The sequence below is a fragment of the Girardinichthys multiradiatus genome, chromosome 2 (genome assembly GCF_021462225.1).
Source record: "Girardinichthys multiradiatus isolate DD_20200921_A chromosome 2, DD_fGirMul_XY1, whole genome shotgun sequence".
Taxonomy (NCBI): domain Eukaryota; kingdom Metazoa; phylum Chordata; class Actinopteri; order Cyprinodontiformes; family Goodeidae; genus Girardinichthys; species Girardinichthys multiradiatus.
Genome location: NC_061795.1, coordinates 18,941,135 through 18,954,170, shown reverse-complemented (window position 1 = coordinate 18,954,170; position 13,036 = coordinate 18,941,135). Strand labels below are relative to the sequence as shown.

The 13,036-nt window shown below is 40.0% G+C and overlaps 1 protein-coding gene across 2 annotated transcripts in view; it reads right to left on the bottom strand.

Annotated features, from left to right (window-relative positions):
* Positions 1-698: 698 nt before the first annotated feature.
* nell2a (neural EGFL like 2a) overlaps positions 699-13,036 on the bottom strand; it is a 163,759-nt gene continuing 151,421 nt past the window's right edge. For both annotated transcript variants that reach the window (XM_047354661.1, XM_047354669.1), the window contains exons 19-20: positions 8,973-9,197; positions 699-1,458 (exon numbers count right to left, since the gene is read on the bottom strand). In XM_047354661.1, coding sequence (XP_047210617.1) covers positions 1,417-1,458; positions 8,973-9,197 — 267 coding nt within the window. In that variant the 3' untranslated portion in view covers positions 699-1,416. The remainder of the gene's footprint in view (positions 1,459-8,972; positions 9,198-13,036) is intronic.

The window sequence follows — 13,036 nt, the reverse complement described above, 5'->3', positions numbered from 1 at the left end:
CAATGGAGAGATTGCTGTCTCTATCTCCAAGCACACTGCATTCCTTGAATCTCCTCTTAGTTTTTTTGGCTTTTCTTTCTCAGCAGTTGGCCATGCAGCTGTTCCTGGATAACAGGCCATCTTCAATACACCATTAAAAGTTTAATCTCTTTCAGAAACATACAAAAATTGCATGACACCAAAGGAAAAAAACTGAGACCCATAATTTTCTTGAAGCAAAAGGAGCCACTGCAAACTTGGCACAACAGTTCTCAGACAGATGAAATCAATCTATAATTGTGATAATGACAACAACGCAGTTTATATGGAAACCTATTCTGAACAACAGGTTGCATCATTTTATATAATTTAAAAAATTAAACATTCAAATTAAAAAGATCACCAGGAGCAGTACATTTATTGATGTATTATAACAATGAATGTTGCAGCGTAGCTCTAGTATAGAAGGTAAGGTGCTGGGATAAAGGTCTATGCATGTATTGATTATCAGTTAAAACCACTGGAAAGAATGTTTTAGCCAACACTTTGTTAAACCTCATTTTGATTAGTTTATGCTAATATCCATAGAATATTATTTACCTTTTAACAAGGTTAGTGAGTTGTTTGGTGAACCTGTAATACTCTACTTGATATTCATAAGTGCTCAGGTTTACGCACAATAAAATGAAATGATCTTTATACACGAGTCAAACCAGAACTTAAATGTAAATGGAAATACTTTATTTCACAATAACACTGTAACAAGCTTGGAAAAAAATACAAAAAGAGATAAAATCAAACAAAATCCTACAGAGCAACACATCATATCGACAACTGTTAAAGTGGCAACAGAACCTTATGCTAATGGTTTTCACTCTATCTAAGGTATTATTTTCATAAACATTGTTATTATAGAAATCCGCAAAAATGTCTGGACATCAAGCACAGTCATGCCATTAATATTAATATCTTACAGATTCATGTAGCAATGCTTTGGAGTGGGAAAACTGCAATCCTCAAAGGTTCACTTTGAGCAGATGCAACATGGGTTTGAGGGAACTGTAGTCCATCATCTGTTTGCAATCGGTATAAAGGATCTGAGAATACAGGTGCGGGTCACAGACTGTTTGCAGGTTGTTTTTTACACTTAACGTGCACAAAGTACCAAATGGGTGATGCTGATGTATGCAACATACAATAAGAGCTTTAAACTAAAAAAAGAGAGGAGACAGAACCTGAATGTCAAAGATGTACAATTATCTGTGACCTAAATTGTAACCTCCAATCATATGGCTCAGCAGGTCAAAACCAAGCCGGACAGTGCAAACACTATTTGACCCAGCCTGTGAAGAGGACAGTGAGGAGACACAGGGGCCGTGTTACTTGCTTCTTTTTACATGGAGAACACTGTACAGGTGCCTTCAGATCTGCCAAGGACTAAAGGCACATCGGGTCCACTGAGCAACAGATGTGTCCATTCTGCAAATGAGAAAAAAGAGGAGGGGAAGGGGGTAACAGTTTTACTCTTTTTGAGACCTAACAGATGGTATTTCCCCATGGTGCAAAACCTGACATTTGGAGCCTCTCTGGTTGTCGTCTTACTACCAACTGATCCAAAGAGGCATTTTTCTACCCAGAATTCAAATGTGAATGCCCACTAAGTCATAAATCAAAACTAGATGTCAGTTCAAAGCTACATACAAAAAAGGCTGTCAGTTGGATGTAAATCTGTTCTAAAAGGCTTCCTTTGTGAAATACTGGCACATCCTTTGTTTCTGATCAGGGGAACACTGTCAGGTAACTAGAAAGAAAGAGAGGATTAGTTCTAAAGCCAAGACAAATAATTTAAACCCACATTGGTAGAATATTACCTGCATAGATTATTGTCTAAATTACTGTTCAGTTTAACAATACAGAAGCTCTCAGAGAGCAGCTTTTTCTACCGAACAAATTACGTTTTTTGCCTCTGTTTCTCATAAATCACTACAAATGTTAAGAATATTGCATTGTGTAAACATGTCTGCTCATTTAAACACAGTGCAGAGGAGAATTGAGGCTGTAGCTGTGCCGGTGGCTACAGACGAGAGGTCAACAGCTGTTCTCTCTGAACAGGTTTCTTTTTTTTAAAGATTTATGCCTTGTTTTTAGGTAAAGGTTTAGTCTAGTCTTTTTAAAAAGTACTTATTGAGGCTTCAGGAGACTCCAGCAGTCTGCTGAGACTCCAGCAGCCTGACAAAAGCACTACAGAGTGCCGATACTGAGAAGAAATTCGACATTCCATACTCTTACAAATACTGCAGCAATGTAGTTTGATAGCACATGGTTCTTTTCCAAGAAGGGCAGAAAGATATAACAGTTACAATATGACAATATGTTCATCATCTTAATTAGGGCCACACCAATAGGCAATTCGGCAAAAGCAAAACAGTGAACAGGATAGCACTTAGCAGAAAGGTGATTGTCCTTTATGGAAATACAGATCCTTCTCAAAACATTAGCATATTGTGATAAGGTTCATTATTTTCTATAATGTAATGATGAAAATTTAATATTCATATATTTTAGATTCATTGCACATTAACTGAAATATTTCAGGTCCTTTATTGTCTTAATACGGATGATTTTGGCATACAGCTCATGAAAACCCAAAATTCCTATCTCACAAAATTAGCATATTTCATCCGACCAATAAAAGAAAAGTGTTTTTAATACAAAAAACGTCAACCTTCAAATAATCATGTACAGTTATGCACTCAATACTTGGTCAGGAATCCTTTTGCAGAAATGACTGCTTCAATGCAGCGTGGCATGGAGGCAATCAGCCTGTGGCACTGCTGAGGTCTTATGGAGGCCCAGGATGCTTCTATAGCGGCCTTTAGCTCATCCAGAGTGTTGGGTCTTGAGTCTCTCAACGTTCTCTTCACAATATCCCACAGATTCTCTATGGGGTTCAGGTCAGGAGAGTTGGCAGGCCAATTGAGCACAGTGATACCATGGTCAGTAAACCATTTACCAGTGGTTTTGGCACTGTGAGCAGGTGCCAGGTCGTGCTGAAAAATGAAATCTTCATCTCCATAAAGCTTTTCAGCAGATGGAAGCATGAAGTGCTCCAAAATGTCCTGATAGCTAGCTGCATTGACCCTGCCCTTGATAAAACACAGTGGACCAACACCAGCAGCTGACACGGCACCCCAGACCATCACTGACTGTGGGTACTTGACACTGGACTTCTGGCATTTTGGCATTTCCTTCTCCCCAGTCTTCCTCCAGACTCTGGCACCTTGATTTCCGAATGACATGCAGAATTTGCTTTCATCCGAAAAAAGTACTTTGGACCACTGAGCAACAGTCCAGTGCTGCTTCTCTGTAGCCCAGGTCTGGGGAATGCGGCACCTGTAGCCCATTTCCTGCACACGCCTGTGCACGGTGGCTCTGGATGTTTCTGCTCCAGACTCAGTCCACTGCTTCCGCAGGTCCACCAGGGTCTGGAATCGGCCCTTCTCCACAATCTTCCTCAGGGTCCGGTCACCTCTTCTCGTTGTGCAGCGTTTTCTGCCACACTTTTTCCTTCCCACAGACTTCCCACTGAGGTGCCTTGATACAGCACTCTGGGAACAGCCTATTCGTTCAGAAATTTCTTTCTGTGTCTTACCCTCTTGCTTGAGGGTGTCAATAGTGGCCTTCTGGACAGCAGTCAGGTCGGCAGTCTTACCCATGATTGGGGTTTTGAGTGATGAACCAGGTTGGGAGTTTTAAAGGCCTCAGGAATATTTTGCAGGTGTTTAGAGTTAACTCGTTGATTCAGATGATTAGGTTCATAGCTCATTTAGAGACCCTTTTAATGATGTGCTAATTTTGTGAGATAGGAATTTTGGGTTTTCATGAGCTGTATGCCAAAATCATCCGTATTAAGACAATAAAAGACCTGAAATATTTCAGTTAGTGTGCAATGAATCTAAAATATATGAATGTTAAATTTTCATCATGACATTATGGAAAATAATGAACTTTATCACAATATGCTAATTTTTTGAGAAGGACCTGTATGTTCCTAGGATTTAATTATTTTATTTTTAGTGTTATTGCTTATTTTTAGTGTGGATCTGTGTGCTTCCCTTTTCCTGTTATGCTGCTTCTAATACACAAACATTTTCCTACTGGAAAAATATTATTCTGTTCTAAAAAAGATTTTTTTAAGTGTAAACATTAGTATAGTCTATATAAAAGTATTCAGCAGCAACCCTGTTCAGTTTCTGTTTCTTGTAATTTTGCATCATATTGTCGTTGGTGATCAACTAGTCAGCAGGGTAGGTTGCTACAGGTTCTGTCGAGTTTACTCTAATTGGGAATTTTAATCTAGGTCCACCATTTGTTATGTTCACTCATTTTATTTTTAGTCACATTAGCCCGTAATCCTTCACTACTGAGCAGAGGATCAATGGAAGAGGGGTGCGCCAGTCATTTTGATGCTTTAGCATTAAGTAAAAGATGGAGTCGTCTGCTTATACCGACAGCAGAATGGAGCATTTGGGGATGCGGACTCTGCATACTGGGGAAACGCATCTCACTGGGGAAAACACCATAATGGGGCTGTCCTTATGTAGCTAATATTTAAACAGATAAAGTTGGTTTATGCCGTTCAGCATGTTTACTACTGCACTGTTACACATACAGAAGCTTCTAATAACCTTTTTAAATTGTTGTAGTGCTAGAACAACTAGCATCAGGGCTTGGTTTTCTTTAGCTTTTCCTGTTTGTCTTCTTAATAGGCAAAATTTGTCACACTGGCAGAAGAGAGGCACAAAGGCTTTTCTCTAGGTGTACTTGCCATGTTTCCAGAGTTTTAAAGTTCTAGCAGCAGCTCATTGTTTTGATTCTTAGCCATGATCATTCAGGTGAACCTCTGCAAGGGAAGGGAGGGGCTTGTCTCTGTGTATGCAGCAGTGCTGTGCAAAGTTATGTACCAGCTTGGGGAGATGAAAGTGGCTTATTTTGTATCAAAATTGATCCAGATTAGTATGTTTTTTTGTTTTGTTATTAAAGTTTTTATTAGTTTCAGAACACATACATAAAAACAAAAACAGTACCAAAATACAACAAAAAACAAACAAACAAAGAACTAATACAAATAAAACATAAAACAGCCAGGTCAGTGCATATCAGATTAATAACATAAAAGTTTCATAAAAAGATCTGTGTGTATAAACATCCTTGACGGTAACAGCAACAGCCACAATAAACAAAAATTATCCATCAGTATTTTCCAAATTGGCAGTTCAGTTGAGGTATTTATTTGTCCCAGTATTGCAGGAGAGAAAACAGTCCCAAGTTTTCTTGAAGTTTTCAGTGTCATTATTTAGTTTGGCCAACATTTGTTTATATGACACAGTTTCCAACATTAATCCCAGCCAGCTTTTAACATTCGGGACAGATGTAGATTTCCATAGTCTGAGGATTACTCTGGCAGCCGCAACCACCCCCACCCGCATCACCGTATTTTGGTGTTTTGACATATTAGGCATCACTGTTTGGTCCTCCAGTAAACATAATCTTGGTAACATGGGTATCGCCACACCTATCCACTTTCCAATATGATGTATTACTGTTTTCCATAATGGGAAAATGTATTTACAGTCCCAGATCGCGTGTGAAAAGGTTCCTGGTTCCACCTTGCATTTCCAGCATAGGTTATTGGTAAGTAGACCCATTCTATGAAGTCTAGATGGGGTAAAATAGAATCTATGCACCACCTTACAGTGCACAAATTTTCTCCTAGATTCTTTAATATATTTCCCATTACTGGATAGTATTCTCAACCAGTCATCATCATTAAAAATGCAGCCACGGTCCCTCTGCCAGGCAATCCTCAGACCCCTACACACATCCCCCTGCATGCTATTAAATAATTTATAAAATCTGGAAGCTTTGTGTTTGATTGCAGATGAGTGCATAAAATCCTGTATTGGGTTATCCTTATGCATGAAATTTTCAGATTCGTATGTTTAAGGAATTCCTTTTTTGTATCATAGATTATGTTGAAACATAATTCTGACAACCTTACTAATAAGCACATAAAACTGCAAAGTGAACTTTAGACGTGCAGATAGATTGATTTATTTTTTCATTTTATTTTGCAGGCTAACAGAATCAGGGCGGTGTCCCTTTTTTCAGCTAAAAAGCTAGCAAGGCAATATTCTTGGCTGTGGCTTTATGTCCTGCTGATCAATTCTGTCATTTGATCCTTTCCGTCTAAATATGGTTGGGAGGTGAAAGGCCGTTTACATAAAGACATCTATTGAGTTGTGGTCAAGAGAATCAGGGAAAAAATAAATCCCAGTTAAGTCATCCCAACTTTTTTTTAAATCTTTAAATGTGGTATTGCTCAATTGCTCCCAAAGCTGATTTTCTATCCTGCACCTGACCATTTACAGGGGAAATTTTTTTTTCCAATCAATGAACACACATTAAAGCAATCAGGGCGCACTGAGAACAACCATTTTCACTGCGGAAGCTGTTACTGAGGGAAGAAGTGTCAAAGGCGATGTGAGATGTTTAGAAATAAGTCAGAGGATGCATAAAAGCTGCAAAAGCTATAAAAAGAAATCTGTCCGCTGTTCTTTTAGCCTGTTTCAAAAGAGAGCTAGACCTCAACGAGGGCTGAGCAATTTGCTCATGTGCCTTTGCTGCTTCCTTTCGGTCAGGACATTCAGTGTATGGGGCATGATTATTTTCAAAGGAATGTTTTTTGTTTTGAACACCACTTCAATCTGATGGGTAAATAATTCAGATGTAAAATGCCTCCTGATCTTTTGGTCTAAACCTGTGTTGCATCTAACTTAGCGTTATGAGATAAGAATTTTGCTTTCAGATAGTGCTCGTCCTTTGTAGATAACTTTTTTTAGGCCTTTCTTCTTTTTCTTATTTTCTCATCATTTCTAAGGTACCTGCTTGAATACAAATTGAAAACATGCTCTAATGGTCAGATACAAGAACTGGACAGAAAATGAGTAAAAGAAAGGAGTGAAGGTTTAAAGAAAACAATTGAAAAACCTTCAGAAAGCTTGGAAAACTGTGAGAACAGATCCATTTAATTGAATACAGAAGGGTCTGGCTCTTTGGAAGTCAATGAAGAAAAGGGACAGTTTAAAATTTTTGTAAAGTACTACCATTTTTGTCAAGTTCTCTATTCAGATGTTCACTGTCTAGATATGTTCACTTTTTAATGTCATTTTATTTTAGGACTTTTTGTCAAAAGAATCTGTGAATTTCATTACCTTGGTCTTGGTCTATTAAATGCTGGAGTGAGGTCATATAATTGCACAAATTGCCTCTGTGGTATGTACAGGTCCTTCTCAAAATATTAGCATATTGTGATAAAGTTTATTATTTTCCATAATGTATTGATGAAAATTTAACATTCATATATTTTAGATTCATTGCACACTGACTGAAATATTTCAGGTCTTTTATTGTCTTAATACGGATGATTTTGGCATACAGCTCATGAAAACCCAAAATTCCTATCTCACAAAATTAGCATATTTCATCCGACCAATAAAATAAAAGTGTTTTTAATACAAAAAACGTCAACCTTCAAATAATCATGTACAGTTATGCACTCAATACTTGGTCGGGAATCCTTTTGCAGAAATGACTGCTTCAATACGGCGTGGCATGGAGGCAATCAGCCTGTGGCACTGCTGAGGTCTTATGGAGGCCCAGGATGCTTCGATAGCGGCCTTTAGCTCATCCAGAGTGTTGGGTCTTGAGTCTCTCAACGTTATCTTCACAATATCCCACAGATTCTCAATGGGGTTCAGGTCAGGAGAGTTGGCAGGCCAATTGAGCACAGTGATACCATGGTCAGTAAACCATTTACCAGTGGTTTTGGCACTGTGAGCAGGTGCCAGGTCGTGCTGAAAAATGAAATCTTCATCTCCATAAAGCTTTTCAGCAGATGGAAGCATGAAGTGCTCCAAAATCTCCTGATAGCTAGCTGCATTCACCCTGCCCTTGATAAAACACAGTGGACCAACACCAGCAGCTGACACGGCACCCCAGACCATCACTGACTGTGGGTACTTGACACTGGACTTCTGGCATATTGGCATTTCCTTCTCCCCAGTCTTCCTCCAGACTCTGGCACCTTGATTTCCAAATGACATGCAGAATTTGCTTTCATCCGAAAAAAGTACTTTGGACCACTGAGCAACAGTCCAGTGCTGCTTCTCTGTAGCCCAGGTCTGGGGAATGCGGCACCTGTAGCCCATTTCCTGCACACGCCTGTGCACGGTGGCTCTGGATGTTTCTACTCCACACTCAGTCCACTGCTTCCGCAGGTCCCCCAATGTCTGGAATTGGCCCTTCTCCACAATCTTCCTCAGGGTCCGGTCACCTCTTCCCGTTGTGCAGCGTTTTCTGCCACACTTTTTCCTTCCCACAGACTTCCCACTGAGGTGCCTTGATACAGCACTCTGGGAACAGCCTATTCGTTCAGAAATTTCTTTCTGTGTCTTACCCTCTTGCTTGAGGGTGTCAATAGTAGCCTTCTGGACAGCAGTCAGGTCGGCAGTCTTACCCATGATTGGGGTTTTGAGTGATGAACCAGGCTGGGAGTTTTAAAGGCCTCAGGAATCTTTTGCAGGTGTTTAGAGTTAACTCGTTGATTCAGATGATTAGGTTCATAGCTCGTTTAGAGACCCTTTTAATGATATGCTAATTTTGTGAGATAGGAATTTTGGGTTTTCATGAGCTGTATGCCAAAATAATCTGTATTAAGACAATAAAAGACCTGAAATATTTCAGTTAGTGTGCAATGAATCTAAAATATATGAATGTTAAATTTTCATCATTACATTATGGAAAATAATGAACTTTATCACAATATGCTAATATTTTGAGAAGGACATGTAATTTGCACCACAGCCTACCACCTTTTCAACAGGAAATAAGCAAATTATTACAGATTGGGGACTCGATGCTGGGCACCTCACCTTGCACTGGCACAGGGTGCACTCTGTGCCGTGTTTAATCCAGGAGGACCCACTGAAGCGTGAGATGTTGTGCTCATCCGTGCACGTCTTGGTGATGTCGTTGCGGATGGTGTCGGCCTGGCAGGGGTCAGTGACACAGCGGGGGCAGCACTCGCCCTCTGGCACCATGGTGAACTCACAGTCCACGGGTGGGCACGGCAGAGGCCAGCAGTCCACCTGCCCCTGCTGCGAGGGGGAGAAGGAGAGAATTTCACATGATTTAGAGAAAGAGATGCAGAAACAAAATCTAAGCAGATGCAGCAACACCTTTTTTTACCTTAACAAGTCATTAATTCAAATCCACATACACTCACCGGCCACTTTATTAGGTACACCTTGCTAGTACCGGGTTGGACCCCCTTTTGCCTTCAGAGATCTGGTGACTGTGGAGGTCATTTGAGTACAGTGAACTCATTGTCATGTTCAAGAAACCAGTCTGAGATGATTCGTGCTTTATGACATGGCGCGTTATCCTGCTGGAAGTAACCATCAGAAGATGGGTACACTGTGGTCATAAAGGGATGGACATGGTCAGCAACAATACTCAGGCTGTGGCGTTGACATGATGCTCAATTGGTACTAAGGGGCCCAAAGTGTGCCAAGAAAATATCCCCCACACCATTACACCACCATCACCAGCCTGAACCATTGATACAAGGCAGGATGGATCCGTGCTTTCATGTTGTTGACGCCAAATTCTGACCCTACCAACCCGAATGTCGCAGCAGAAATCGAGACTCATCAGACCAGGCAACGTTTTTCCAATCTTCTATTGTCCAATTTTGGTGAGCCTGTGCGAATTGTAGCCTCAGTTTCCTGTTCTTAGCTGACAGGAGTGGCACCCGGTGTGGTCTTCTGCTGCTGTAGCCCATCCGCCTCAAGGTTCGACGTGTTGTGCGATCAGAGATGCTCTTCTGCATGTCTTGGTTGTACCGAGTGGTTATTTGAGTTACTGTTGCCTTTCGATCAGCTCGAACCAGTCTGGCCATTCTCCTCTGACCTCTGGGATCAACAAGGCATTTGCGCCCACAGAACTGCTGCTCACTGGATATTTTCTCTTTTTCTGACCATTTTCTGTAAACCCTAAAGATGGTAGTGAATGAAACTCCCAGTAGATCAGCAGGTTCTGAAATACTCAGACCAGCCCGTCTGGCACCAACAACCATGCCACATTCAAAGTCACTTAAATCACCTTTCTTCCCCATTCTGATGCTCGGTTTGAATTGCAGCAGATTGTCTTGACCAAGGCTACATGCCTAAATGCATTGAGTTGCTGCCATGTGATTGGCTGATTAGAAATTTGGGTCAATGAGCAATTGCAAAGGTGTACCTAATAAAGTGGCTGGTGAGTGTATTTCTCCTAACGCTGTGCATTAGCATGCCAGAGGGAACATCATGACTTGATAGGGAAAAAGTTGTTAAGGTACCAAGAAAAAAATAGCTGAGCAAAGCAATCTTTCAACAAAGTCAGCATTTCTGCAGACTGGGGAAGTAAACGCTGCAGCTTTCCAATTGTCTTATTGTTGTTCCCATATTAATCTCATGGCAAACTTTGAGCTGGGAACATTATATTGGACTTTTCACACTGCAGTTTCAACTGGCCAGAGAAAACACATCACTTACTCTGACTGTCTTTGCCAAGCTCTGCCCTGTACCTTCGTGCTTTATCACCCTGGCCTGACCTACTTCTACCGACATGAAAGTAATGTCCCATAGCCATTTATTAATCATGATACACAAAACCCAGCAGAAGCCAGAAGATGCTAGCACGCTCGATGCAAGTGTCCCACCGGGGGTACTTAATTTCAATTTCCATCATGTATTTGTGTAGCCCTTTCCACATTCACAATATTGGTAACCAAAATTCTTAATGAAATCAACATATAAAAAACACAAAGAGATAAAAGAAAAGAAAAAAAAGCAGGTTAAAAACATCGTTGATGAGGTGATGTGGCGGCCTTGACGAAACCCATTGCGAGTTTGACTCTCGGCCCAGGCAACCTTTGTTGCATGTCTTCCCCCTCTTCACCCCTTGCCTGTCAGCTTACTGTCAAAAATAATGAACAATAAAGGCCATTAGTGCTGCAAAAAAAAACTTTAAAAATGTAAAAAATAGATACAACCAGAAGTGCCACCACATTTTCAGTATTAAAAGCCTGCCTGAATAAAAAAGTTTTGAGCCTTGATTTAAAAAGCTTAAGTTCAGATATAGACTGAAGATGTAGTGGAAGCTGATTCCAGAGTCAAGGTGCAGCCACAGAGAGGTTCGTCACCCCATCATAAGTTATTTGTCCGTGGAACTGTGATTGTTGACTCTCTGACCTCAAGGACCCGGTGCGAATAGAAAAGCTCAATAACTCGGATAAATAAGGGGGGCCAATGCTGTTAAGAGTTTGCAAAAGTTTTAAATCTATTCTAGAACAGACAGGAAGCCAATGTATGGAGGAGAAAACGGGTGTAAAAATGGTTGAATTTGCATAAAAACTATCTTTTGTAAAACTTTAATGAGTTAAAAGGCAGATTAGAAATGGGTCTAAAATTTGATAAGACTGAAGGATCAAGGCCTGTTTTTTATGGATGGAACAATTTCTAAACTATGACACAAGTTAATAAAAGAGATGAGACAAGGACCAACAGTGTTAAAAGGCTCTTTCATCAATTTAGTGGGAAGAAAGTCAAAGGACCAGTTTGTAGGTTTCATAAAATGAAGTTTTTTGTCCAGAAGAGAACAAGACACTATTTCAAATACAGCCGAATGAGAAAAGGCAACAGAAAGCTTTAATTTAGCATCAGCAGGTGCACCTGTAGCCTAACGTGTGCTACTTTTTCAATAAAAGAGAGCAATTTCTCACGAGTAGTGCCTGAGGCATCGAGTAGGACAGATGTAGATGGATTTAAAACAGTATTAATTGTGTTAAAAACATCCTGGGGATGTTTCTTAACAAAACCAAAGAATAATGCAGACTGTCTTTCTTCCACAGCCATTCAGCCAAATATCACTGAAAATCGCCCAGATTTCAGATTTCAGAAAGGTTTAGCATTCGTTGTATCTTATTGCAATTTTATATTTTCTTTCTTACATGGGACCATGCAACGGTTTCACTTTGTGCAAGAGTGAATGCTAAAAAAATGCCTCCAAGAGATTAAAACTGGTGACATTTATCTGCCTGGAAATTAGCCTCAAACAATCATGTTCCCTTTTTTTATGGGCTTTGACCTTAACCACAGCTCACATGCATGTTAATGGAAATTAACGATCCCTTTAAATTTACAGGGTGGAAAATCAGAAGTGTTCCCCTTTTAGTGCTGCGAAAAAGTATTTGCCCCTTTACAGATTTCTTTTTCTTTTCGGGTCTCTTGTCACAATTATGTGTTTAAGATCTTCAAACACATTTTAATGTAATGGCCAAGATAACCTCAGGAAATACAAAATGCACTCTTGGATTGATGATTTCATTTATTAAGTGAAAAAGCTATCCAAATCTCTCAGACTCTTATGTGCTATAACAAATAAATAACATTAAGTGTTTATGGTAACTGGCATCCCTGTGGAGGATTTTTGCAGAACTGTTTTAATTCAACCACACTGATGGGTATTCAACCACAAAAGGCCTAATAGATCAGATTTCAGTCTGGACTTTGAATATACCACTCCAAAACCTTTATTTATTTGTTGAAATCATTCTGAAGTGGACTTGCTGGTGCACTTTGGATCATTGTCCTTTTGCAAAGGCAAGTGCATTTCAGCCTAATGTCACTGATAGCTGGACATTTTCCTTCTAGAGTTTCAACTTAAGAGCAGAATGGTTCCATCAATTGTCGAAAATTGTCGTAAACAAGCAAAGCAGCTCTAGACCATCACACTTTCACCTCCATGTTTGACTGTAGACATGATGTTCTTTTTCTGAAATGTTAGGTTTGTTTAATGCCACGTAAGGGGATAGACACCAGAAAAGAAAGTTCCACTTTTGTCTCTTCTGTCTATTAAATGTTTTCTTAAAGGTCTTGCAGATCATTAAATGTTT